The 26,516-nt window shown below is 42.7% G+C and overlaps 1 protein-coding gene across 1 annotated transcript in view; it reads right to left on the bottom strand.

Moving 5' to 3' along the window:
* LOC121286024 (cell cycle checkpoint control protein RAD9B-like) overlaps window positions 1-22,370 on the bottom strand; it is a 49,413-nt gene extending 27,043 nt beyond the window's left edge. Inside the window, 7 exon segments of the mRNA XM_041203045.1 lie at window positions 7,114-7,220; window positions 7,396-7,502; window positions 7,986-8,085; window positions 8,741-8,855; window positions 13,764-13,916; window positions 14,936-15,006; window positions 22,331-22,370. Coding sequence (XP_041058979.1) covers window positions 7,114-7,220; window positions 7,396-7,502; window positions 7,986-8,085; window positions 8,741-8,855; window positions 13,764-13,916; window positions 14,936-15,006; window positions 22,331-22,364 — 687 coding nt within the window. The 5' untranslated portion in view covers window positions 22,365-22,370.
* Window positions 22,371-26,516: the final 4,146 nt, after the last annotated feature.

Raw genomic sequence — 26,516 nt, forward strand, 5'->3', positions numbered from 1 at the left:
TTCTTGGTTGCATTTGCCATTTATTGTGGCAGTGTAGTGTGTTCCATGAAGTGTGTTCCATGTGCCTCACGTTAATTCTGAATATTAGAGTATAAGATAGATATTGTAAATTGTTTTACTTAACTGACTTTGTAAAGTTTATTTTGTTTGTTTAAAAACAGTGGAATCTTGTGGTTTTATTCTCATAGTAAATACCTTGGATCTAAAACTTTGTCTACTTTAAACTAGAAGTGACTGATCCCTAACCAGATTGTTCCAAAATTTGAGGGTCTGGTCTGGGATCATAACAGGACTCTGAATTTAATGTCATTATCTGCCAATTGTGTATGCATGATGTAAACAAACTTCTGAGCTCTTTCAAAGTAGTACAGCCATGCTGGAAGCCTGTCAAATGGCTGGCAATGAGATTGTGTCAAACTCCTGGGATCCAGATGGATCTTAACCTCCAAAAAACAGAAGGCCATGCTTCAGACTGCAGCACTTCCACCCCTTTGAGGGTAGTCTAGCCCTTCTACTTTCTGATACATTTGAGGTGAAGAACGGAATTACCTGGTCATTGTGCCAACTGGAAAGAACACCATATTGTCCACTTCAAGTCTATACTTGCTTGTAGTCTTGATGTCCTCCACAACACATTCAGGGCGTTAAGCACCCCTCTTGATCAACGCCCCACCCACCACCTTAAATATTCACTTCCTCCAGCACTAGCATACCGTGACCAACATCTACAAAATACGCTGCAGCAATTTGCCAAGGCTTCTTCAACAGCACCTCCCAAACCCTGAAGCCTACCACTTAGAAGAATTTCACCTAGAAGAACAGAAAATCAAAACTGAGGAAAGATCATTAATCTGAAACTTTTAATTCTGTTTCTCGCTCCACAGATGCTGCCAGACCCGTTGAATGGATGCAGATTCAACTTTGTGCTTCTCCACTTGAGTTTCCAATTCCTCAAGTGCCAAACCACTGTGAGAAACACCAAGTAAGTGTCATGTGCTTCCTAGCAATAAGACAGATAATGGGTGAAAATTGGTTACAGCCTGCTTCTGGGTCCACAGCCAGTAGCATGCTGACAGCTGCACCACAACAGAAGATCCAAATCAAAGACAAAACAGGTCCTTGGGTCTCATTCATGTTTTTTAAGCAAGCTGCTACTGTCCATTGCACTTCTGTATGCAGCTTGCATTTGAAGAGAATGAATGTCAGGCTCCCTAATAACCAGCAGTGCCTGAAAATTATTTAGTGTAATGGGAACTTCAAACAGCAATGAGAGAGAGGAAGACTGTGATATCAGAGGTGCACTCTTGCTCCTCTTTGGTCCTCAGAAAAACTGAAAACATTCTCAAGTTAGAACTTGCCTTTGCAACCACTGAAGAATCCTGAGCATCTGCTCCGCTCATTGGAAACAAATTTCCATAGGGGCCCTTAAACAGGCATTCTGTCCATCATACGAATATGTGAAAAAGGAGCAGGAGTAGACCATTCAGCTCCTCAAGTCAGCTCCGCTGTTTAATAAGATCATGGCTGAATGGTCTACCCCTCAAATCTGCATTCCGCCTACCCCCGATAACCTATCACCCCTTCCTTACCAAGAATCTATTTACCTCTGCCTTAAAAATATTCAAAGACTCTGCTTCCACCACCTTTTCAGGAAGCGAGTTCCAAAGACTCAGGACCCTTTGAGAGAAAAAAATTTGCCTCATCTCCGTTTTAAATGGGTGACTCCTTATTTTTCAAGAGTGACCTCTAGTTCTAGATTCTCCCACAAGAGGAAACATCCTCTCCACATTCACCCTGTCAGGGTCCCCTCAGGATCTTATATGTTTTAATCAAGTCACCTCTTACTCTACTAAACTCCAGCAGATACAAGCCTAGCTTGTCCAACTTTTCCTCATAAGACAACCTGCCCATTCCAGGTATTAATCTGGTAAGCCTTCTCTGAACTGCTTCCAACGCATTTACATCCTCCCTTAAATAATATGACCAATATTGTACACAGTACTCTAGATATGGTCACACATAACTTCCCTACTTTTCTATTCAATTCCCCTCGCAATAACTGATAACATTCTATTAGCTTTCCTAATTATTTGCTGTACCTGCATACTAGCCTTTTGCGATTCATGCACTAAGACATCAAGATTCCTCGGCATCTCAGAGCTCTGCAATCTCTTACCATTTAGATATGCCTCTTTTATTCTTCTTGCCAAAATGGACAATTTCACATTTTCCCACATTATACTCCATTTGCCAGATCTTTTCCCACTCACTTAACCTATCTATATCTTTCTATAGCTCCTAATGTCCTCCTCACAAATTACTTTCCTACCTATCTTTGTGACATCAGCAAATTTGGCAACTATCCCATCCATCCCTTTATCCAAGTCACTTATATAAATTGTAAACAGTTGAGGTCCCAGCACTGATCCCTGTTGCACACCACTCATTACATCTTGCCAACCTGAAAAAGACCCATTATGCCTACACTCTGCTTCCTGTTAGCCAGTCAAATCTTCAATCCATGCCAATATGCTACCCCTATACTGTGAGCTTTTATTTTCTGCAATAATCTTTTATGTAGCACTTTATCAAATACCTTCTGGAAATCAAAGTACAGTACATCCAGCATTCCCCTTTTTCCGTAGCACATGTTACTTCCTCAAAGAACTTCAATGGTTAAACATGATTTCCCTTTCACAAAACCATATTGACTCTGCATGATTACCTTGAGCTTATCCAAATGCCCTGCTATAACTTCTTTAATAATAGCTTCTAGACAGATGCCTCAGGGAGCTGCAACCTTCAAATAATAAAAGAAAGCGCAAAAATGCTGCAAAAAATGTCCTTGCAGTACAATCAAGCACCTAAAAGCATACCTCATAAAAAGAAACATCCGGGGACTGTCTTTTATTTTAAGTCCTAACAAAGATGGCCTCCGCATTCAAAGGATCATCCTCCGCCATTTCTGCCAACTCCAGCATGATGCCACCACCACACATCTTCCCTTCATACCCCCTATCGGCATTCCATAGGGATCGCTCCCTCCGGGACACCCTGGTCCACTCCTCCATCACCCCCTACTCCTCAACCCCCCTCCTATGGCACCACCCCATGCCCACGCAAAAGATGCAATACCTGCCCCTTCACTTCCTCTCTCCTCACCGTCCAAGGACCCAAACACTCCTTTCAAGTGAAGCAGCACTTCACTTGCATTTCCCCCAACTTAGTCTACTGCATTCGTTGCTCCCAGTGTGGTCTCCTCTACATTGGAGAGACCAAACGTAAACTGGGCGACCGCTTTGCAGAACACCTGCGGTCTGTCCGCAAGAATGACCCAAACCTCCCTGTCGCTTGCCATTTTAACACTCCACCCTGCTCTCTTGCCCACATGTCTGTCCTTGGCTTGCTGCATTGTTCCAGTGAAGCCCAACGCAAACTGGAGGAACAACACCTCATCTTCCGACTAGGCACTTTACAGCCATCCGGACTGAATATTGAATTCGACGACTTTAGGTCGTGAGCTCCCTCCCCCATCCCCACCCTCTTTCTGTTTCCCCCTTCCTTTTCTTTTTTTTCCTATAAATTATATAGATTTTCCTTTTCCCACCTATTTCCATTATAAAAAAGAGAAAAAGAAAAAAAAAAAAAAATTATTTTTTTTTACATCTTTTATGCTCTCCCCACCCCCACTAGAGCTATACCTTGAGCACCCTACCATCCATTCTTAATTAGCACATTCGTTTAGATAATATCACCAACTTTAACTTTAACACCTATGTGTTCTTTTGTACTATTGTTGTTGACATCTTTTGATGATCTGCTTCTATCACTGCTTGTTTGTCCCTACAACCACACCCCCACTCCACCTCTCTCTCTCTCTCTCTCTCTCTGCCCCCCACACACACACCTTAAACCAGCTTATATTTCAACTCTTTCTTGGGCTCGAACTCAAGTTCTGTCGAAGGGTCACGAGGACTCGAAACGTCAACTCTTTTCTTCTCCGCCGATGCTGCCAGACCTGCTGAGTTTTTCCAGGTAATTCTGTTTTTGTTTTTGTTTAAGATGTCATCCCACCTTTGGATGGGGTTTCATTAAAAATGTAAAGCCCACCTGACTGATTGGCCCGTCCGCCAACCATAAGGTTGGATGGGGCACGGAAAATCAATTCCACTGGGCCGTAATGAGCTAAATTGCCCGCTTAATTATCGGCGAGTGCTCTTCTGACTTTTGCACGTGTCCACTGAGCGAAATATCATGCAATTGTGCCATGACATTGGGACACACTAAGGAATGAAACCAGATGTATCACCCGGCATCGACCTAGGCACCAGAAACGACAGTGGCAAACTCAGCCCGATCGACCCTGCAAAGTCCTCCTTACTAACATCTGGCGTCTAGCACCAAAATTGAGAGAGCTGTCTCACAACTAGTCAAGCAACAGCCTGACATAGTCATTCTCATGGAATCATACCTTACAGATAATGTCCCAGACACCACCATTGCCATCCCTGGCTATGTCCTGTCCCACCAGCAGGACAGACCCAGCAGAGGTGGTGGCATGGTGGTATACAGTCAGGAGGGAGTTGGCATGGAAGTCCTCAACATTGACTCTGAACCCCATGAGGTCTCATGGCGTCAGGTCAAACATGGGCAACAAAACTTCCTGCTGATTACTACATAACTGCCCCCCTGAGCTGATGAATCAGTGCTCCTCCATGTTCAACATCACTTGGAGGAAGCACTGAGGGTGGCAAGGGCGCAGAATGTACTTTGGGTGGGAGACTTTACCAAAAGTGGTCGGTAGCACCACTACTGCCCGAGCTGGCCAAGTCCTAAAGGACATAGCTGCTAGACTGGGTCTGCAACAGGTGTTGAGGAAACCTACGAGAGGGAAAAACATACTTGACTTCATCCTTACCAACCTGCATGCCACAGATGCACCTGTCCATGACAGTATCGGTAGGAGTGACCACCACACAATCCTTGTCGAGACGAAGTCCCGCCTTCACATTCAGGAAACCTTCCATCATGTTGTGTGGCACTACCATCATGGGAAGGGACTGGACAAGGGGAGAGAGAATGGACTCAAGATAGCAAGAAATGAGTTCCGTAGGGCAGGAACAGGCTGACACGATCGGTCTGCCAGGACAGTCCTGTTTGTGGATTTTGGGTAGGAGGTAGAAGCGGGCCATCCGAGGTTGGGAGACTATCAGGTTGGAAGCTGTGGAAGGAAGATCTCCAGAAGAGATGAGGTTAGTAACAGTCCTGGAAACAATGGCTTGATGTTCAGTGGTGGGGTCATGGTCCAGGGGGAGGTAGGAGGAAGTGTCTGCAAGTTGATGCTCAGCCTCTGTGAGGTAGAGGTCAGTGCGCCAGACAACAACAGCACCACCCTCCACAGATTTCATGACAATGTCAGGGTTGGACCTGAGAGAACGGAGTGCAGCAAGTTCAGAGAGAGACAGGTTAGAGTGGGTGAGAGGAGCAGAGAAATTGAGACGACTAATGTCACGCCGACAGTTCTCAATGAAAAGATCAAGAGAAGGTAAGAATCCAGAGGGAGGGGTCCAGGTGGAGGGACAATATTGGAGGTGGGTAAAAGGATCTGTTGAACGGGGAGAGGACTCCTGTCCAAAGAAGTGAGCACGGAGATGAAGGCGGTGGAAGAAGAGTTCAGCATCATGCCGAGCCCGAAATTCATTGAGATGAGGGCTTAAGGGTATAAAACTAAACCCTTTGCTGAGCACTGAATGTTCGGCATCGGAGGGGGGAAGGTCAGGGGGTATGGTGAATACATGGCCGGGGCTGGGATTGGAAGACAGGATGGGGACAGAGGGACAGGCAGGGGTGGAGGGTCCTGGATGGGTGTTGGTGTCGATGAGTTGTTGGAGCTTGCGTTCCTTTGCACCTGAAAGACCCCACCACTGAACATCAAGCCATTGTTTCCAGGACTGTTACTGACCTCATCTCCTCTGAGGTCTGAAGGGTTATGGACTGGGTGCAGGTCAATGGGACTAGCGGAATAATATTTCCGCATAGACTAGAAGGGCCTAATGGCCTGTTTTTCTGTGCTGTAGTGTTCTATGGTTCTACGGACTCAAAACATTAACTTTGTTCCTCTCCGCAGATGCTGCCAGACCTGCTGAGTTTTTCCCAGGTAATTTTATTTTTATTTTGGATTTCCAGCATCCGCAGTTTTTTGCTTTTATCTTACTTTTTTCTATGTGCACTCCTAATTCATCTGTTTTGTTTCAAATGCTACGTGCATTCAGATACGGAGCCTTTAGTTTTATCCTTTTATTGTTTTCATAACCTCTAGTTTCATCTGTTGATTTACTATTAGATTTGTACTCTCTATCCCTTCCTGTCACGGTCTGTTTTTCATTTCCCGTAATAATGTCTTTCTCTTTTGCCTTGTCTCTACTCTTTGGTTTAGCACATCTTCCCAAATTTGTACCCGTCCCCACTACTTAGTTTAAAATCCTCTCTACTTCCCTAGTTTTGCAGCTCACAAGAACACCGTTCCCAGCACGATTCAGGTGTAGACCAATGGTACAAATCCCAATTTCCCCAGTATTGGTGCCAGTGCCCATGAACCGGAACCCACTTCTCCCACACCAGGCTTTGAGATAAGCATTTATCTCCTTAATTTGATTTGCATGTGGCTCAAGTAATGATCCAGAGATTATGACCTTTGAGGTTCTGCTTCTTAATTTGGTGCCAAGTTCCTTATACTGATTATGCAGAGCCTCCTTCATTAATACATGCAGATAGTTTTTAAAACCTGTTTTTGGTGGCTGCCTGGGATGCATAAAAATGGTTCCGACACTTAGTACACAACAAATACACGCAAGTAGAGCACACAGCCACCCCACAGATAAATTTATCCGTATTGCACCCGTTTTACGCCTTTCAAGCCAAAAGACAAATGGTCCAATGAAAAAGTGGGATAAAATATAAATTTCTTATATTCTTATTAAACTAAATCATTACTTCAAACATTCACAAAACTAGTCTGCATTTTGCATCAATTGGTTTGAAATGTTTTTTGTGGTTCTGTGACATTGCATATTCTGAAGCATTAATCTACCACAGTAATATAAAGTCCCGTACCCTAAGCTCCTTCAAGCAAAACGTAATTTCAGAATCAACTCCAACCTGAAGGTAATCAAACTCGTTGGGTTTTAAGCTCATTTCAGTTTGCATTACCTTTGTGAAATCTGTACAATAACAAGAAAAGTATACAGTAAATGTTTTTAAAAAAATCTAGTTTACAAATAAGGTAACATAATAAAGGATAGAATTAAAAGGCTTTCATCTCTTTTACTTGATATAAACAATTTAAACTCTTTATTCATTCTGCATAGCAGCAAAAACTAATTTAAAGTAACTTGCCTTTGCCTTCATCTACATAACTCTTGAAGAAAGCTTTCATAGGAGTCACAATCAAAGTAATCTCCTCTTGTGACATTGGAAAATGAATGGCTATATCAGCCAGAAGCCTTTAAGAAAATTAGATCACACATTTTATCATTTTGTTTCAAAAAATGCCTATTGCTTCTCAAGATATGTTCTCTCCCTTATTTTATTCTTCTTCTAGTGGTGTTTCCATACTGTGGTAGTTCACACCTATTTTTAAAGAGCATCTCATTGTCTGCCAGATCATGCATTCCCACGTTTCTTTAGTGTTTCATAACTAGTGAGTAAAGGGTGCCTCTCTTACATTTTGGTGAAAGGAGGAACTTGGCCCTAGCTCAAGATAAACAATAAAAAACTGCAAATGATGAAAATCTGAAATAAAAACAGACAATGTTGAAAACATTCAGAAGTCATTCAGTATCTGTAGAAAGAACAAGTTAAGGTTTCAGCTGTTACTCTTCAACAGAACTAGTCAGCATTGTCTGTTTATGTTTCAAGGTAAGATACAGTAATGTCATGACACACCAGTATATTCCTGCTGGATTAAATGCATGATTGCCCCCTACCTTGCCTGGGATCGGAATACATTTGGGCTCAAGTGTTTTCAAAACACAGCTTGAAGGGACTCGCACTCCTGAAACGTCAGATTATGAGCTTTAGTAATTCCTGTATGTAGTAAAATGGAAAGTGATTTGCAATAAAAATCAGAATCAAAAAATAATGCATCAATGGCACTTTTTGAAATGTTGACACATTCTAAGGGACTATGTAGCACAGTGCTGCTCTTTATATCTAGGACTGTTAAAGAAAGAACCTGCAATTGAAAATTTCTTTCATGGTCTCTGAATATCCCAAAGCACACCATAACAAATGAAGTATTTTGAATTGTAGTCAGAAGGTCATGCGTTTAGACGCCTCTCCAGAGATGCGAGTACATAATCTAGCCTAATATTTCAGTGTACTACTGAGGGACTGCAGCACTGTCCACCTTTCGGATGATATGAAAACTGAGTTATCATACTTTCCTAACTAAGCTTTATCGCTCAACCAATATAATTTTAAAAAAGATGATTTTGTCATTTAACTCATTGCTGCCTGTGGGACTTTGCTACGCACAAATTAGCTACTTCTTTCCCTATGTTTCTTAAGGAATTGGAACTGTTTCAGAACAAAAGGGAATAGCTCAAGAAAGAACGATTATATACAGAAATAACACATAATTGCTGCAAATTGTTCAATCATAAATGATGCATTCTTCCCACTAAAACCCTAGTGCTGGCTAGGAGTAAAAGCATGTGATAGAATTAAAGTATTTTCCTACCGTGCTTGCAGCAGAACTGAAAAACAACACGGCAGTTCTGTGAATTCACATAAATCTTGCATTTTTCTACATTCCTCTCTAATGTAGCTAGGCATCGAAACATAGGAAGAACATACTGAAAAAAGCCAAGAGAGCCAAGAAGTAGTAGTCTGTCAGCTAAGTGGTCCAGTAGTATAAATGGCAGATTGTTACTTCAGCAGCCAACCCAGTGACGCACGCAACCGATGTTTGTCGTTAACAAGCAGGCCACAAACTCAAGTTCCAGCGATACCATTAAGACTAACTAGATACTGGTGAGAGTAAATTAATCAAGACATTCTGAAAGCCAACCTCAGAGCTTGAAAGCTCGATCTCAATACAAGAGAAAAAACAACCTTGGACAGATCCAAATAGAGAAGTCTCTGTCATCGTGCAATTTCAACATTTGAGGAGAACCGAGTTTAGTGCTTTCAGGACAACCGAGTGTGGTGCAAAACCAATGCCTCCATCCATCCCTCCAACATTGACGTCATGTGCAGTATTTGCAATTGGTAATGCAAATTGAGACTTGGCCTAATGTCACACTAGACAACATCAATCTGGACTGTAAACCAGTCTTCTTTATTTGGCTGAACACTCATCCGTTGAAGCTACCCAAGAATTCAACAACTGTAATGGAGTATTTGCATTACATTCAGCATACGAAGGATAAGATAGCAAATTGTTAAAAGCACCATAACACGCAATAAGTATGGTTCCTACCAACCAATCAAAGACACCTTTAACACTCACTCACTGCTTTAGAAAGTTTCAAGTTACTAAATAAATTTGATGGGAACAGAATTTGTAATGACCAGTAAGGCTAGTCATTAAAAATCTTATGGCTAGAGTTTGGAGTTCAACATCCACTAAGATGTCAAATTTGAATACTCACATAAAAACAGGGGACAAAAAGATCAAAATGTTAAAAAAAAGTGCAAACGATGCAAAGCTTTTCAGGTGTTACAGGTGCCCATTGGTGTCTCAAATGGCATCTGTGGCTTGTACACACTTTAGGATGAGCGACACCAGACAGTATATTGGTGAGTGCTTTAGTGTATGTGCAGTAAATGGCCATTAGAAGTATGCAGAGCAGGCAGATCATGGTGTCAGTGGTACCACTTTGGAGCTTAATAGTCTAAATTGACCTTGCACAGAAGTAGGAAGGACTCTCTACCAACACCATTTAAAATGGATCATTAACTACTTAACAGTTAGTTGTTGTTCATTTCCGTTGGCGGTTGCTTCCATTTCACTAGCATATGATGCTTTCTGTAGTAATTCAAAGTTACCCAATTCTTCAGGGAGTATGGCAGCTGTTCATAAAGCTTCTGCTGACTTCAAAGCTTCTGCACAAACCAGTTGCTCCCAGACATGGGTGCAGTAGTAGCCATTCTCACTGGAATACAGCATGACTTGGAGAATGAGGAGATGCCATGCAGAGTAGGACAGGCTGTTGAAAAAGGGAGGAAGAGGAGCAGGAGAAGGGCTCTCAGCCGGAGACCATATCTGCCCGAGGCATTTAGGAAGCAATTCTACACAAATCTCAGCAAGTAACAATGTGTGACATCTGCACTTTAGTGAAGACTGAAATCTGCCAACTCCTGCAGCCACAACTGCAACCTCAGTGCAAGGGCCATATTGTCAAAGGCTGTGAAGGTGACCCTGGCGATGAACTTTTGTGCATCCAGCTATTTGCAGGCTGGAGTTGCAGATGTTTGCAACATCTCGCAGTCTGCTGTCCACTGTTGGATTAGGGAGGTCACTGACTCACTCTATTTGCTAGGGCTGCAGTCTTCCCCATGGTGCAGGATGCTTCTGACTGCATGTACATTGGTTTACAAGCACATCTCAGGTCTATACTAAACTGAAAGGAATTCCAACACTCAGCATTCAGCTATATAACCAAAGGCAGAGTATCATGGTCAATGCCCAGCATCCAGGCAGCAGTTATGATGTCTTCATTTTGCAGCAGTATGCTATGCAATTCAGACACCAGGGAAAGCTAAAGGGTGGCTCCTGGGCAACAAGTCCTATCTGCTGGCCCCAAGGTTAATGACTCCTGCGCACAACCTATGCACAAATGTTCAGCATACATACAATGAAAGCCATGTTGCCATGCTGATACAACACTTCTACTCCCTGGAACACTCTGGGGGAGCCCTCCAGTACTCAGCAGAGCGGGTGTCAAGGTTCCTCATGGTCTGTTGCACACTGCACAACATTGCCATCATGCAGGAACAGCCCTTGCTTTACCAGCTTTATGGTGAGAAGCTCAAGAATAGATGTCTGAGGAAGACGTGGAGGGAGAGGGGGGAAAGAGGAGGACAGCAGGCAACCTAGACAGCCCCTTTCTGGCCAGGCTGTTTGTGAAGATGTCATCCTAGTGTGATACCAGTAACCAGAACCCCAATTTCCCCTTCTCCAACAGTCCTGCACCTGTTGCTGACCATCAAAGTCTATTTGGCCATAATACAAAAATAAATATTCAAAACCAAATTTATAATACAAATTATTCCATATTCCATAAAAAGTCAACTAGTCATCCGTGTGTATTCCCTTACTGTATGGCTTACATGCTTTCTCACCTACTCTAGCGCTCCAATGCAGTGCTTCCCCAGTGACTACAGCATGGTTGGTGGAAGGCTCAGATGTGGACTGCCCCATCTTGGCATGGGAAGAAGCAGTCTGTGCTGACTGCCTGGCAGGTAGGAGCAAGGACACAGATGGAGTGGCAGGGACAGGAGGACAAATGCTCTCTTCCTAAGAAAGAACAGCAGGAATGTGTTCAATGGGGCCACTGGTACTTCCTCAGCATGGTGTTAGCAATTCCAGTAAACTGTGAAAGGACAGATTGTTGGACTGCCGTGACAGCCTGCAAGCCCCTTTCAACACTGGCATCTGCAAAGATTACAGCAAGTTGAGCTTGCATGGCAGCAGTCTGATCTTGCTTGACAGAAGTTTGAGCTTCCACATCAGCATTCAGATGGTGGGTACTGGAATGGAAACATCAAACCCAATATCATGGTTGGGTCCACAAGTGTGCTCATGAAATTGACCTCCATTTTGATGCTAGAAAGAATGGGCATTAAGCCCTGTGCAAAGATGTGTCAATTTTCTGCTGAACTTTTCAATGCTTCCTAACATTGCTTGTAGGCTTTCTGGCAGGCTTCCCAATGCACTGAGCATTTCACTGTGCATACCCATGAGTCTTCCTTCTTTAAGCTGTTTCATCAAATTGCTCTTCTGAGTTCTCTGCAGTGGATCCTCTGTACATCTTTACTCTCTGGCAAGCTGGCATCTGCACTATCCTTGTCCCCTACCCTGGCTGCAGGTCATTCATGCAGATCCCACCTCTATAATATTCTCTAAATTACAAAGTGTCATTGTTGGAGCTGGTGGTGAGTGTGCATTGTCAGGTGATGTTGCTGAGTTTTCATAATCTCTGTCTTCTTACTGTTCCTGCACAGCCTGGCCAGGTTGAGTATCAGAAAGGACAAAGACACAAGGGTAAGGTGGTGTTTCAACAAGGATTGGGAGAAAGGAAGACTTTCATGTTTAAACCATCTGCAGCTTGTATATCATGAGAGTGTGGGATGATGGGGAGGTGGGATCTGAGGAGAATTAGGTATGAGAATACTTTCGTCTTCCATGGTTTCAGCGCCTTTGCTTCCACTGATATCAGCAATGGACAGCCCAATAATGGCTTGTGCACCTCCTCCAAGGGGGTCAGATGTACAGAGATGCCTGTCACTCTCCAATTAGCTCCTGTTGTTTCTAGCAGTATGCAGTCTTGTCCTGCAAGAGAGATGGAAATGTGTCAGTGTTGTAAAATCTGTTTGGGTGATGTGGCTGTCATAGTTGAACAGCTGGCAGCAATTGCAAGCTGTGAAATCTGGGTGTAAGGCTTGTGCCAATGCTAAGTGTGTGATGGTGCGCTGCAGCATATAAGTGTCAGGAATGAGTCCTGATTGATACAGATTGTTGGTACATGAGTGATAAAGCTATGATGAATTGATCAGTGTCTGAAACTAGTGATACAATAGGTAGGATAAGGCATTCACAGATCTTAACCATCTTGAGGTCATTGAATTTCTTGTGACACTGCTTCCAGGTCTTCTGGGCTTGACTTCTGGCATAGATATTCTGAGCATGTGTTTGGAGGGCCTACTGCAGATACAGGCCATCCCTCTTTATTTCCACCTCCTTCACCAAGGTTTCCAGTACAGCATCCAAGAACCTTGAAGACTGGTCTCTCCCACGTTGCACCATTCTTCTGTCTTTCCCAGATGTTTCAGCTCTCACAATTCTGCAAACATGCGCTCCATCGACAATGCACCTCTCCTTTAAGAGGTGCAGGCTAGGTTTAACTGATGCTATCAATCCACAATATTGGACCCCCTCGTCAGGCATCCCATCAATCAACATTGTGGTTAGTGCTGGCTGGATGCAGCAATCATGTAAAACAGCAGGCTGAAAGGAGCTGGTGTGCTGCCCGCTTTGCAGTCAACAATTGCGGGTCACACACACAGCCCCCAGACCTGATTTCGGGAGGGGAAAGGGAGCTATTGAATTCAGTCCTGAAAATTTCTTTAAAGATAATTTGCTTCAGACAATACCATACCTTGTGAGCAGAGCATACAGTAATATCCTATTGTTGAACGGCACAAGACAAGCCAATGGGATCTTGACATCTTGTATAAAGTAACATTTTAAACAAATTCAGACCATGCGTTAAGTCCAACATTAAAATTTTTGACTTCCAGTAAGTAATATTTATACTGATTCTTCTCCAGTCAAAGGAGTTAGACATTTGTCAGGTTTTATTCTCTGTACAACAACTCAAGAAAATCAGGCCAGAAACAGATTTAAATTTTTACACACATGTTGTAACTACTTCAAAGTAATACAATTTATCAACTTTTAAAATTTATTTCAACAGAGATACTATCTGGTGTTGGTGTCCAATGTTTCAGTGTGTAGCTCCTGAACAATCAAACTATACCTTGATTGCCATCTTACAGTTGAGGGGTATATTTTCATTCTCATGAGTGTCTTGCTGATACCTGTTCCCCCTGCTGTATTGCAGGAAGAAGAGTGGAGAGAACAAAAAGCAAGCATATGCTGACCCAGAAGAATTAACTGATCTCAAAGCAAGCTGCAAAGAAAGGGAACCAAAAACATTATACATAGTAATATGCTGAGGTACAACTAATAAACTTAAAATTATTTTAACAAATTAAAATTGGAAAAATATTTCAGTATTTCAAACAATACAAGCTGTCTTTGGCCAATGTATTGAATTTTAAAGGAGTTCCCCATTCCACAATTTGATTATTCAAAATTGAAGGGCAGCCTTTCTTTTGGAGGGAATACCTAATTGTTCTCGTTTTTAAAAATGCCTTTCATCTCTCCTCCTCTCCTGAAAGCTCTAACTCATGGTGGAGCACTGTTGCACTTTTGGTACTTTAATGTAGGTAGCCATTCTCCAAATATAATCTTAAACAGTGAATGTTTGAATGTTGTTGTGGAGATGACATTAAAGCTGAGCCATATCCTGTCCTCATCCCAAAGTTATAAATATACACTTTGCAGCAATACCTCACTCATCAGTTTGAGGCCCAGGAAAATTTAACTCGCAGACCTCAGCAATGCAATCCCAAGCTGGTTCCCACCTGAAACCGGCCAGGGATCAACAGCCAGAAGTGGACTGTTAGCAGGAAGCCATCACCAGAGACCAAAGGGACAGTTCAGCACTCAGGTAAGTTACCAGAAGAGGATTTGGAAAGACCTCACAATCCAAGAGGGAGTGTAAGCCTTAACTTTTCTTCTCGGGCCCTGAAAGTACTTCTGCACCTCCTGGTCCCACAAGAAAAGTCAAATAAAGTTTTTTACTTGGTCTATTCTGCCTCTACCCACTAGATTGGTCTAAGGAAGCCACAATGGCTTCCCCAAGTAGATCTCTGCATAAAATAGTAGTCGGACTCCCAATGTTGTCATTGCCAGATTTAAAGAAGGGTCACATTGGTTTTTGGTTCAGTAGAGCAGGTTAAAATCAGAACCTGTGAGAAGGGAGCAGGACCTCAGCAGGTAAATCCCATGTGTGTTTTTAATTGCCCACCTGGTTTAAGTCGCCCCTTCAGTGCCACAAAGGAGTTGCTAATGTCAATAACTTACCCCTTTCTCTAAAGGGTCAAACCATAACTCATCACCAATTCGGGACAGGGCATGTATTGCCTTTCCAAATGCTGTAAGATATAAATACCATTTTTTTTACACTATGCATTACTTAAAATGGAATAAGAGTTTCAATTTCCTACGTCCTGATGGAAGGTCATCGACCTGAAATATTAACTCTGTTTCTCTCACCACAGATGCTGCCAGACCTGCTGAGCATTTCCAGCATTTTGTTTTATTTCAGATTCCTGTTTTCCAATCTCAATTATGATATTCTGGAGAGACATTGGTCTAAAACAGCAGCAGGACAAGATAACACAAGGAAAAAAAATCAACCATCACACTACCAACTGATCCTAAAGCAAATTGGCTGCTCACCTCTTGGCTAAGCATGTTATATGGGATATGGAGAAGCACAAAAATTATTGAGTCATTGAAAGTTGCTTTAGACTGGATGACAATTCTATGTCAAATATGCCAGATTTTTAAAAAATAAATGTGGAAGGGTAAGAAGAAAGAAAGAAAAATCTTAAGAAATAGTCATCAGTAATGATGAGGCTGAAAGGTGATTAAAATGGTGGAAATTCTATTTTGACAGGATATCATTTTCGTGAATCCTGAGATACATACATATGAACATATGAATTAGGAACTGGAGTTTGCCACTCAAACTCCACCATTCAATAAGATCATGGCTGATCTGATTGTAACATCAATCCCACATTCCTACCTACCCCCGATAACCTTTCACCCCTTGGATCAGTAAAGGGGTGCACAATCAGTGAGGGGAGACTTCGGCCTGATTGAAACAGAGACTGAGTGAGTATATTTGGGAATTTGTTTCAAAGTGGGAATTCAGTGCACAGGGGGAAAGAGGTGCTTTAGGAAAGGTTACTGCAAGAAGTGCGGCTTAGAATAGAGTGCTGGGAGTTGGGTAATTAAGGGAATTAGGGAAGGAAGGGAAAAAGGTACTCTTTTGCTTTCTGCTTTTTAACTTCCTCAGCCTTCAGCTAGTGGTTGTACTCTGCTACAGGAGAAGCTAATTATTTGGTGAGTATCTAGTAAAGGACTAAGGTTTATTCTATTCCTAAGGTTCAAAATAGTCTAGCAATTGGTGGTAAGGTTAATAAAATATATAAAAACAAAAGTAAAATATATAATTGAATAAACTAATTAAATAGTTAATTAGAACACATTAAGGATGTCATGATAAGTGATGTGACACAGCTGCAGCATGTGGGAGCTCCTTGATGCCAATTTGATCCAGGGTAAACACGTCTGCAGTAAGTGTTTGAAGTTTGAGCAGCTTCGGCTCAGAGTTTATCAGCTGGAGGCTGAAGTACAGACACTGCGACACATCAAGGAGGGGGAAAGTTACCTGGATTCTTTGTACCAGGAGGCAGCCACACCTCTTAGAACAGAGTCTTCTGATTTAGTCAGTGGTCAGGGACAGGAGCATGTGACTGCGAGTGAGGCAGGTAAGGAGACTCAGAGGGCAGGTGTGCCGGAGCCTCAGCCTTGCAATTGTCCAAGAGGTGTGAGGTTTTTTCAGCTTGTTTAGATGAGAGTGGGGTCTGCAAGGTGGATGAGCTAATCGGCCATGGCACCATGGTACAGGAAGCCATTCAAGTGGGGGGGAGCACAAAAGGAATGTAGTGGTAGTAGGGGATAGTATAATCAGAGGGATTGATGCCATTCTCGGCAGAAAAGAGTGAGAGTCCAGACAGCTGTGTTGTCTACCCGGTTCCAGGGTTCGCGACATCAGCACAGGGCTGGAGAAGAACTTGCAGTGGGAGGGGGAGGACCCAGTCGTCATAGTCCACGCTAGTACTAATGACATAGGCAGGACAAAGAAGGTGGTTCTGCATAATCAGTGTGAGGACCTAGGCACCAAATTAAAAAGTAGAACCTCAAAGGTCATAATCTCTGGATTATTACCTGAGCCACATGCAAATTGGCATAGGACAAATCAGATTAGGGAGTTGAAAGTGTGGCTCAAAGGCTGATGTGGGAGAAATGGGTTCAGGTTTGTGGGACACTGGGACCAGTGCTAGGCAAAGTGGGATCTGTACCGTTGGGACAGTCTATACCCGAACCGTGCTGGGCCTGTTGTTCTTGCGAGTTGCATAACTAGGGAAGTAGAGGATTTTAAACTAAATAGTGGGGGAAAATGTGGTAAATCAAAGAGCACAGACATGACAGAAGAAAAAGGTATTATTATAGGAAATGAAAAACAGACCATGACAGGAAGGGATAGAGAGTAGAAATCTAACAGTAAATCAAGAGATGAAACTAGAGATTATAAAAAGAATAAAAGGATAAAACTAAAAACGCTGTATCTGATTGCACGTAGCATTGGAAACCAAACAGGTGACCTGAGAGCACACATAGAAATAAATAAATATGATTTGATAGCCATTACAGAGACATGGCTGCAGAAGGACATGGATCGGGACATGAATATTAAAGGGTACAGGATAGTTAGGAGGCACAGGAAGTGCAGTAAAGGTGGAGGGATGGCTCTGTTTGTTAATGATGGTATTAGCACAATAGAGAGGAATGACCTAAATTCAGGAAACCAGGATGTGGAAGCAGTTTGGGTAGAGGTGAGAAATGGTAACGGAAAGAAGCCACTTGTGGAAATTGTGTACAGGCCTCCTAACAGTAATCACATGGTTAAAGGAAGAAATAATGGGAGCTTGTCAGAAAGGCATATAATAATCATTGGAGATTTTAATTTACATTTAGACTGGAAAAGTCAGGTGGGCAAAGATAGCCTGGATGAAGAGTGCATTGAATGCTTTCGGGATAGTTTCTTAGAACAAGATGATTTGGAGCCAGCCAGAGAGCAGGCTATACTAGACCTGGTATTGTGCAATGAGATGGGAGTAATTAATGATCTCATAGTGAAGGCACCCCTAGGTAGCAGCAACAACAATATGTTTGAATTTTACATTCAGTTTGAGGGAGAGAGGAGTGGGTCCGAGACTGTTTTTAAACTTAAATAAGGGCAATTACGAGGGCATGAAAGCTGAGCTGACTAAAGTGAATTGGTAAATTATATTAAGGGATAGGTCAATAGAGATGCAGTGGTTATTATTTACGGGGATATTTCAGAATGCACAGAATAGATACATTCCAACGAGTACAAAAACATCCAAGGTACAGACATACCATCGGTGGTTAACTAGAAAGGTTAAAGATAGTATCGAACTTAAAGAAAAAGCATACAACTGTGTGAAGACAGATGGCAGGTCTGAAGATTGGACAGAATATAAGGAACAGCAAAGAATAACTAAAATACTAATAAAAAGGAAAACATTAGAGTATGAGAGAAAGCTAGCCAGAAATATAAAAACAGATGCTAAGGTTTTTATAAATATTTAAAAAAGAAAAGAGTTAACAAAGAGAGCGCTCGTCCTTTAAGATCACTAAGCCTTCACTATGAGATCATTAATTACTCCCATCTCATTGCACAATACCAGGTCTAGTACAGCCTGCTCTCTGGTTGGCTCCAAATCATCCTGTTCTAAGAAACTATCCCGAAAGCATTCAATGCCCTCCTCATCTAGGCTATCTTTGCCCACCTGACTTTTCCAGTCTAAATGTAAATTAAAATCTCCCATGATTATCATATGCCTTTCTGACAAGTGAGTCTGGAGAATTAATAATGGAAAACAAGGAGATGGCAGATGAATTGAACAAGTATTTTGCATCATTTTTCACTATAGAGGATACAAGTAACATCCCAGAAGCAACTATAAATCAGGACATGGAAGTGGGAGAGGAAGTCAGGAAAAAACCCTGTGGCACACCACTCGTCACATTCTGCCAACCAGAAAAAGACCTATTTATACCTATTCTCAGTTTCCTATTAGCTAGCTAATCTTCTATCCATGCCTGTGTGTTACCCCCTACACCATGCGTTTTTACTTTTCGCAATAACCTTTGATGTGGCATGTTATTAAATGCCTTCTGGAAATCTATGTACAGTGCATCCACTGGTTCCCATTATCCACAGCACATGTGACTCCTTCAAAGAACTCCAATAAATTGGTTAAACTTGATTTCCCTTTCACAAAACCATGTTGACTTTGCCTGATTGCCTTGAATTTTTCCAAGTGCCCTGCTATAACATCTTTAATAATAGCTTCTAACGTTTTCCCTATGACAAATGTTAGGCTAACTTACCTGTAGTTTCCTGCTTTCTGTCTCCCTCTCTTTTTGAAAAAAGGAGTTACATTTGCTATTTTCCAATCTAATGGAACATTCCCTGAATCTAGGAAATTTTGGAAAATGAAAACCAATGCATCAACTATCTCACTAGCCAATTCTTTCAAGATCTTAGGGTGAAGTCCATCCCAACCTAGGGATTTGTCAGCCTGCTACCCCAACAATTTGCTCAATACCACTTCCCGGGTGATTATAGTTTTCCAGTTCCTCCCTCCCTTCCATTTCCTGATTTACAATTATTTCCGAGATGTTACTTGTGTCCACCATAGTGAAGACTGAAGCAAAATATCTGTTTAATTCATTCACCATCTCCCTACCTTCCATTATCAATTCCCCAGACGCAATTTCTAAAGACCATAAAACCATAAGACATAGGAGCAGAAAATAGGCCATTCGGCCCATCGAGTCTGCTCTGCCATTCAATCATGGCTGATAAGTTTCTCAACCCCATTTTCCCGCCTTCTCCCCGTAACCTTTGATCCCCTTACCAATCAAGAACCTATCGATCTTGGTCTTAAATACACTCAATGACCTGGCCTCCACAGCCTTCTTTGGCAATGAATTCCATAGATTCACCAATGCTCACTTTATTAATTCTTTGCTTATTTAAATATCTATAGAAACTTTTACTGTCCATCTTTATATTACTAGCTAGCTTTCTCTCATACTTTTCCCTCCTTATTAATCTTTTTGTCAGATGTCAGATCTAGAGGGCCAGACATGACATGCTTCTTGTCCAAAATACAATTAATGCAAAAGATCAGGGATTGGAAAGCAAAAATAATTTTGAAACAAAATTAAATCACTGTCAAATCCAAACTCCTGGATGGCCATAGGTGATCTGTGTAACCCTGTTCCAAAATGTATTATCCTCGATAATCACCTCAAACACAAATAAATATGTAATTATTTGCGATAATTATACTTACAATGTGAGATAAAAAGCAGCTGTAAGCCTCCAAATGTCTCAGTAGGAATCAAAGTAAAAAGAGCCTCATTTTGACTTTGTACGATGAAAATGCTTTGCCTGCTGTCTGGTTAAGTCTATGAGTTGCCTTAATGGAGATTAGTTTGGGAATTTGTTAAAAGTTATGATAGTAGTAATTTGTAGTCATGTGTATATAAATTTTAACCTGTGTAAATTAATAAAATGTTTCAATTAGTTTAATGTAAAACCTCGAGAACTGGTGGTATGATTCCTGAATTTAGAGTCGTATCTCATACATAACACTTAAAATTATAGGTTATGGCAGTTGTTTAAAGTTTCCCTCTGGGATTTTTAAATAACTCAGCTTTACCAACTGCATCAGTTATAACAATCCAGAGGACTGGGAAAGTTTTAAAAACCAACAGAAGATGACCAAAAAAATAATAAAGAGAGAGAAAATAAACTTTGAGGGTAAACTAGCAAGTAATATAAAAACGGACAGTAAGAGCTTCTTTAAATATATAAAGAGAGGCCAAAGTCAATACAGGCCCCTTAGAGAATGAGGCTGGGGAAATAATAATGGGGAACCAGGAAATGGCAGAGGAGTTGAATAAATACTTTGCATCAGTCTTCACGGTAGAAGCATACCAAAAATACTAAATAATCATGGGGCAAAAGTCGGGGAGGAAATAAATACAATAATTATCAATAGCTAAAAAGTACTAGGGAAAATAATGGGGCTAAAGGCCGATAAGTCACCTGGACCTAATGGGTTGCATCCTAGGATATTAAAGGAAATAGCTGCAGAGAGAGTGGATGCACTGGTAATAATCTTCCAAGAGTCCTTAGATTCTGGAAAAGTCCCAGAGGATTGGAAAACTGCCAATATAACACTCTTATTCAAAAAGGGAGGGAGACAATAAAACAGTTAACTATAGGCCAGTTAGCTTAACATGTCATTGGGAAAATGTTGGAGTCTATTATAAAGGATGTAATAGCAGAGCATTTAGAAATGCATAATCTAATCAAACAGAGTCAGCATGGCTTCATGAAGGGGAAATCATGCTTGACAAATTTATTAGAATTTTTTGAGGAGGTAACAAGCAGGATACATAAAGGGGAACCAGTAGATGTAATATATTTGGATTTCCAAAAGGCGTTCAATAAGATACCACACGGAAAGCTACATAATAAGATAAAAGCCCCTGGTGTTGGAGGTAGTATATTAGCATGGATAGAGGATTGGCTAACTAATAGATGACAGAGAGTAGGGATACGGGGGTCATTTTCAGGATGGCAACCTGTGGAGTGCCACAGGGATCAGTGATTTGGATGAGGGAAATTAATGTACTGTCGCCAACTTTGCGGATGACACAAAAATAGGTGGGAAGGCAAGTGGTGAGGATGGCACAAAGAGTCTACTGAGGGATATAGACAGGTTAAGTGAGTGGGCAAAAATGTGGCAAATGGAATATAATGTGGGAAAGTATGAGGTTATGCACTTTGGCAGAATAGAGGAGCTGAACATTATTTAAAAGGAGAAAGGCTGAAGAAAGCTGCAGCACAGAAGGATTTGGGGATCCTCATGCATGAATCACAAGTTCAGCAGGTAATAGGGAAGACAAATTGAATGTTGGCCTTTATTTCAAAGGGAATGGAATATAAAAATAGGGAATTCTTGCTAAAACTATACAACACTATTTAGACCACACCTAGAATACTGTGAACAGTTTTGGTCCCCTTATCTAAGGAAAGATATACTGGCATTTGAGGCAGTCCAGAGAAGGTTCACTAGGTTGCTCCCAGGGATGGAGGGATTTTCTTCTGAGAAGAGTTTGAGTCGGTTGGGCCTGTACTCATTGGAGTTTAGAAGAATGAGAGGTGACTTTATTGAAATATACAAGACTCTTAGGGGGCTTGACAGGGTAGATGTTGAGAGGTTGTTTTCCTTTGTGGGAGAGTCTAGGACCAAAGGACATAATCTCAGGGACGAGGAGGAATTTCTTCTCTCAGAGGGTAGTCAATCTGTGGAATTATTTACCGCAGAGGCTGGGTGGTTAAGTATATTCACGGCTGAGATAGATTTTTAATCTGTAAGGGAATCAAGGGTTATGGGGAAAAGGCAGGAAAGTGGAGTTGAGGATTATCAGATCAGCCATGATCTCATTGGATGGGGAGCAGACTCGACGGGCCGAATGAACTACTTCTGCTCCTACGTCTTATGGTCTTATTACCTCTCACATTGTTTCCAGGTATGATGCACTTCATGTTCAGGTGCACTTCAGGTGTTTTTCACACCAGCACAAGGTCAATCCGCCCTGTTTCACTTGCTACCAACACAACTATAAATTTAACAAGCGAGTCGATAAAATTACTTCAAAATTAAGATAAAAAAAACTGGATAAAATATGTTTTCCCCTTGTTAAATAATTGTCAGTGGAATCTGGGCTGCAGAGCTTCGTCTGCAACAGGCAGCCGCTCAAACTCCCGTTTTGGCGCCACTTTCGCCCACTCCCCCTTTTTCTCCACGCCCACTCTCCGTCCCTCGGCCGTTTGTCCCGCCCACTCTCCGTCCTTCGGCCGTTTGTCCCGCCCATTCTCCGGCCCTCGGCCGTTTGTCCCGCCCACTCTCCGTCCCTCGGCCGTTTGATTCGCCCACTCTCCGTTTCCCCCACCCCCGCCGTTGGCCCCGCCCAGGCTGCTTTCCGCGAGCGCCGGCACTTGAGGAGCCCAGGTCACCGCGAGCCCAGTTGAAATGTGGTTTAACATTCTGAACGCACCCTGAGCAGTTGCCTTGTCGCTGCAGCCAGACCATCGGCATCAGGTCACTGGCACACAGCGGCTCAGATTCCCGCTGATCACCTGGATCTCCACGGCTCTGCGAGGTCACCTTTCAATCTCCTGGCGTTCACCCGAGTGATCATAGAATACGCACATGCCATGCCCGCTGGTTCCTGGCTGGTGGGCACCGCAGCCTATCGACTGCTTTACTTTTTACATTTTAGTTTGGACAGGCTGTCTCTTTCATTACAAAAAGCGAAGTACTGAGGACGCTGGAGATCTGTAATAAAGAGAGACACTCAGCAGCTCAGGCAGCATCTGTGGAGAGAAAAACAGTTAACGTTTGAAAGGTCATCGACCTGCTGACCATTCAGTTTCCTTTCTTGACACCCATGTTAGTTAACCTTAGAAATGTTTCCCTCCCCTGAGGTACAATACCACTCCATTTCGTAGAAACATACAAAATAGGAGCAGGAGTAGGCCATTCGGCCCTTCGAGCCTGCTCTGCCATTCATTATGATCATGGCTGATCCAACTCAATGGCCTACTCCCGCTTTCTCCCCATATCCTTTGATCCCTTTCACCCCAAGAGCTATATCTAACTCCTTGAAAACATACAACGTTTTGGCCTCAACTACTTTCTGTGGTAGCGAATTCCACAGGCTCACCACCCTGTGGGTGAAGAAATTTCTCCTCATCTCAGTCCTAAATGGTCTACCCCATATCCTCAAACTGTGACCCCTGGTACTGGACTTGCCCACCATCGGGAACATCCTTCCTGCACCTACCCTGCCTAGTCCTGTTAGAATATTAAAGGTTTCCATCATAGAATTAGGCCATTCACTCAGACGTGTCTGTGCCAGCTCTCTGCTAGAGCAACTATGCTAATCCTACTTGCTGCCTTCTCGTGGTAGCCCTGCGTTATTTCTCTTAATCGCTTATCCAATTCCCTAATGAAAGCCATGATACTTTCAAGCAGTGCTTTCCGGTTCCTAACCAATTGCTGGATGAAAAAGGTTTTTCCTCATGTTGCCTCTGGTTCTGTTTGCAATTATCTTAACTCCATTTCCTCTGGTTCTCAATTCTTCTTCCTTTCTCCTTACTATCTACTCTATCCAGGTCCCTCTTATTTTGAACATCTCTGTCAAATCTCCTCCATTCCCCCCACTCGCACATCTTGTGTCCTTGCAGCTATTGCAGGATCACAATCTCCCATTCTTCTCCAAAGTCCTTTTTTTTATTCAGTCATGGGATGCAAGCTTTGCTGGCTGGGCCAGCATTTATTGCCCATCACTAGTTGTCCTTGAGAAGGTGGTGGTGAGCTGCCTTCTTTAACCGCTGCAGTCCATGTGGTGTAGGTACACCCAGTGCTGTTAGGAAGGGAGTTCCAGGATTTTGACCCAGCAACAGTGAAGGAACAGCAATATATTTCCAAATCAGGATGGTGAGTGACTTGGAGGGGAACTTCCAGGTGGTGGTGTTCCCATTTATCTGTTGCCTTTGCCTTCTAGGTGGTAGTGGTCATGGGTCTGGAAGGTGCTGTCGAAGGAGCCTTGGTGAATTCCTGCAGTGCATCTTGTGGATGGTACACACTGCTGTTACTGTGCGTCACTGGTGGACAGAGTGAATGTTTGTGGATGTGGTGCCAATCAAGCGGGCTGCTTTGTCCTGGACAATGTCCAGCTCCTTCAGTGTTGTGAAAGCATCCACTCATCCAGGCAAGTGGTGAGGATTCCATCACACTCCTAACTTGTGCCTTGTAGATGGCGGACAGGCTTTGGGGAGTCAGGAGATAAGTTACTCATCATACTATTCCTAGCATCTGACCTGTTCTTGTAGCCACAGTCATCCAGTTCAGTTTCTGGTCAATGGTAACCCCCAGGATGTTGATAGTGGGAAATTCAGTGATGGTAATGCCATTGAACATCAGGGGGCGGAGGTTGGATTCTCTGTTGTTGGAAATGATCATTGCCTGACACTTGTGTGGCACAAATGTTACTTGCCAGTTGTCAGCCTAAGTCTGGATATTGTCCAGGTCTTGCTGCATTAGGGCATGGAGTGCTTCAGTATCTGAGGAGCCGTGAATGGTGCTGAACATTGTGCAATCATCAGCGAACATCCCCACTTATGACTTGATGATGGAAGGAAGGTCACTGATGAAGCAGCTGAAGATGGTTGAACCTAGAACACTATCCTGAGGAACTCCTGGAGCTGAGATGACTGACCTTCAACAACTACAACCATCTTCCTTTGTGCTAGGTATGACTCCAACCAGTGGAGAGTTTTCCCCCTGATTCCCATTGACACCAGTTTTGCTAGGGCTCCTTGATGCCACACTCTGTCAAATATGGCCTTGATGTCAAGAGCAGTCACTCTCACCTCACCTCGGGAGTTCAGTTCTTTTGTCCATGTTTGAACCAAGGCCATAATGAGGCCAGGAGCTGAGTGGCCCTGGCAGAACCCAAACTGGGCATCAGTGAGCAAGTTGTTGCTAAGCAAGTGCCGCTTTATAGCACTGTTGATGACCCCTTCCATTACTTTACCGATGATCGAGAGTAGACTGATGGGGCAGTAATTGGGTGGGTTGGATTTGTCCTGCCTTTTGTATACAGGACATACTTGGGCAATTTTCCACATAGCTGGGGTAGATGCCAGTGTTGTAGCTGTACTGGAACAACTTGGCTAGGGGCGCGGCAAATTCTGGAGCACAGGTCTTCAATACTATTGCTGGAATATTGTCAGGGCCCATAGCCTTTGCTGTATCCAGTGCTTTCAGCTGTTTCTTGAACATGCCATCTCCCAAAACCATCCTCATCTTTAGTACAGCTCCATGTCAAATGTCTGCAATCAGATTTCCACCCCACAACAGTACCAAAATGACCCAAATATGGGTCTGAGACTATGACTGTGGTGCACTATCCCATCTCATCCTTCTGAAATTGAAAGCACAAATTGTAAACATTACAGCCTAAGAGATGGCAGAAAGTTTAGAAAAGACCATTCTAACCAGCTGGCCAATTCTCACTCATTTGAAGTAACAAAAACAAGTTGTTATTTGAGTGACAATTGCTCATTTTGGTTTCACATTACCTATTTTGACATGTTATTTTTATTAAAAAGTCCATATGTTTATATAAGTTTCCAAACGCTTTATTTTTGCCTTTTAGAAATGTGACTCTTTGCATTTGTTTATATTGGGAGCACTCTCGCCTCTTACTTACAAGGTTCTTGGTTCAAGTCCCACACCAGGGCTTGAGCACAAAAAAATCGAGGCTGACACTAGTGCAGTACTCAGGAAGCACTGCACTGTCGGAGCTGCTGTCTTTCGGCTGAGACCTTAAACCGAGGTTCCATCTGTCGAAGGGTCATGAGGACTCGAAACGTCAACTCTTTTCTTCTCCGCCGATGCTGCCAGACCTGCTGAGTTTTTCCAGGTAATTCTGTTTTTGTTCCATCTGCCGGTTCATGTGGATGTAAAGGTTCCCGTAGCACTCACTATTCAAAGAAGTGTCCTGGCCAACACCACATTCATAAATGTTGGGGAATACTGGTGTTAGTCTGTGATGCCAAAACAGGCAGAAGCAGATACTAATAGCCGACATAAACCCGGAGTATTTAAAATTCGAAACAGAAACGTAT

This window comes from Carcharodon carcharias, chromosome 13, assembly GCF_017639515.1.
Source record: "Carcharodon carcharias isolate sCarCar2 chromosome 13, sCarCar2.pri, whole genome shotgun sequence".
Lineage (NCBI taxonomy): Eukaryota > Metazoa > Chordata > Chondrichthyes > Lamniformes > Lamnidae > Carcharodon > Carcharodon carcharias.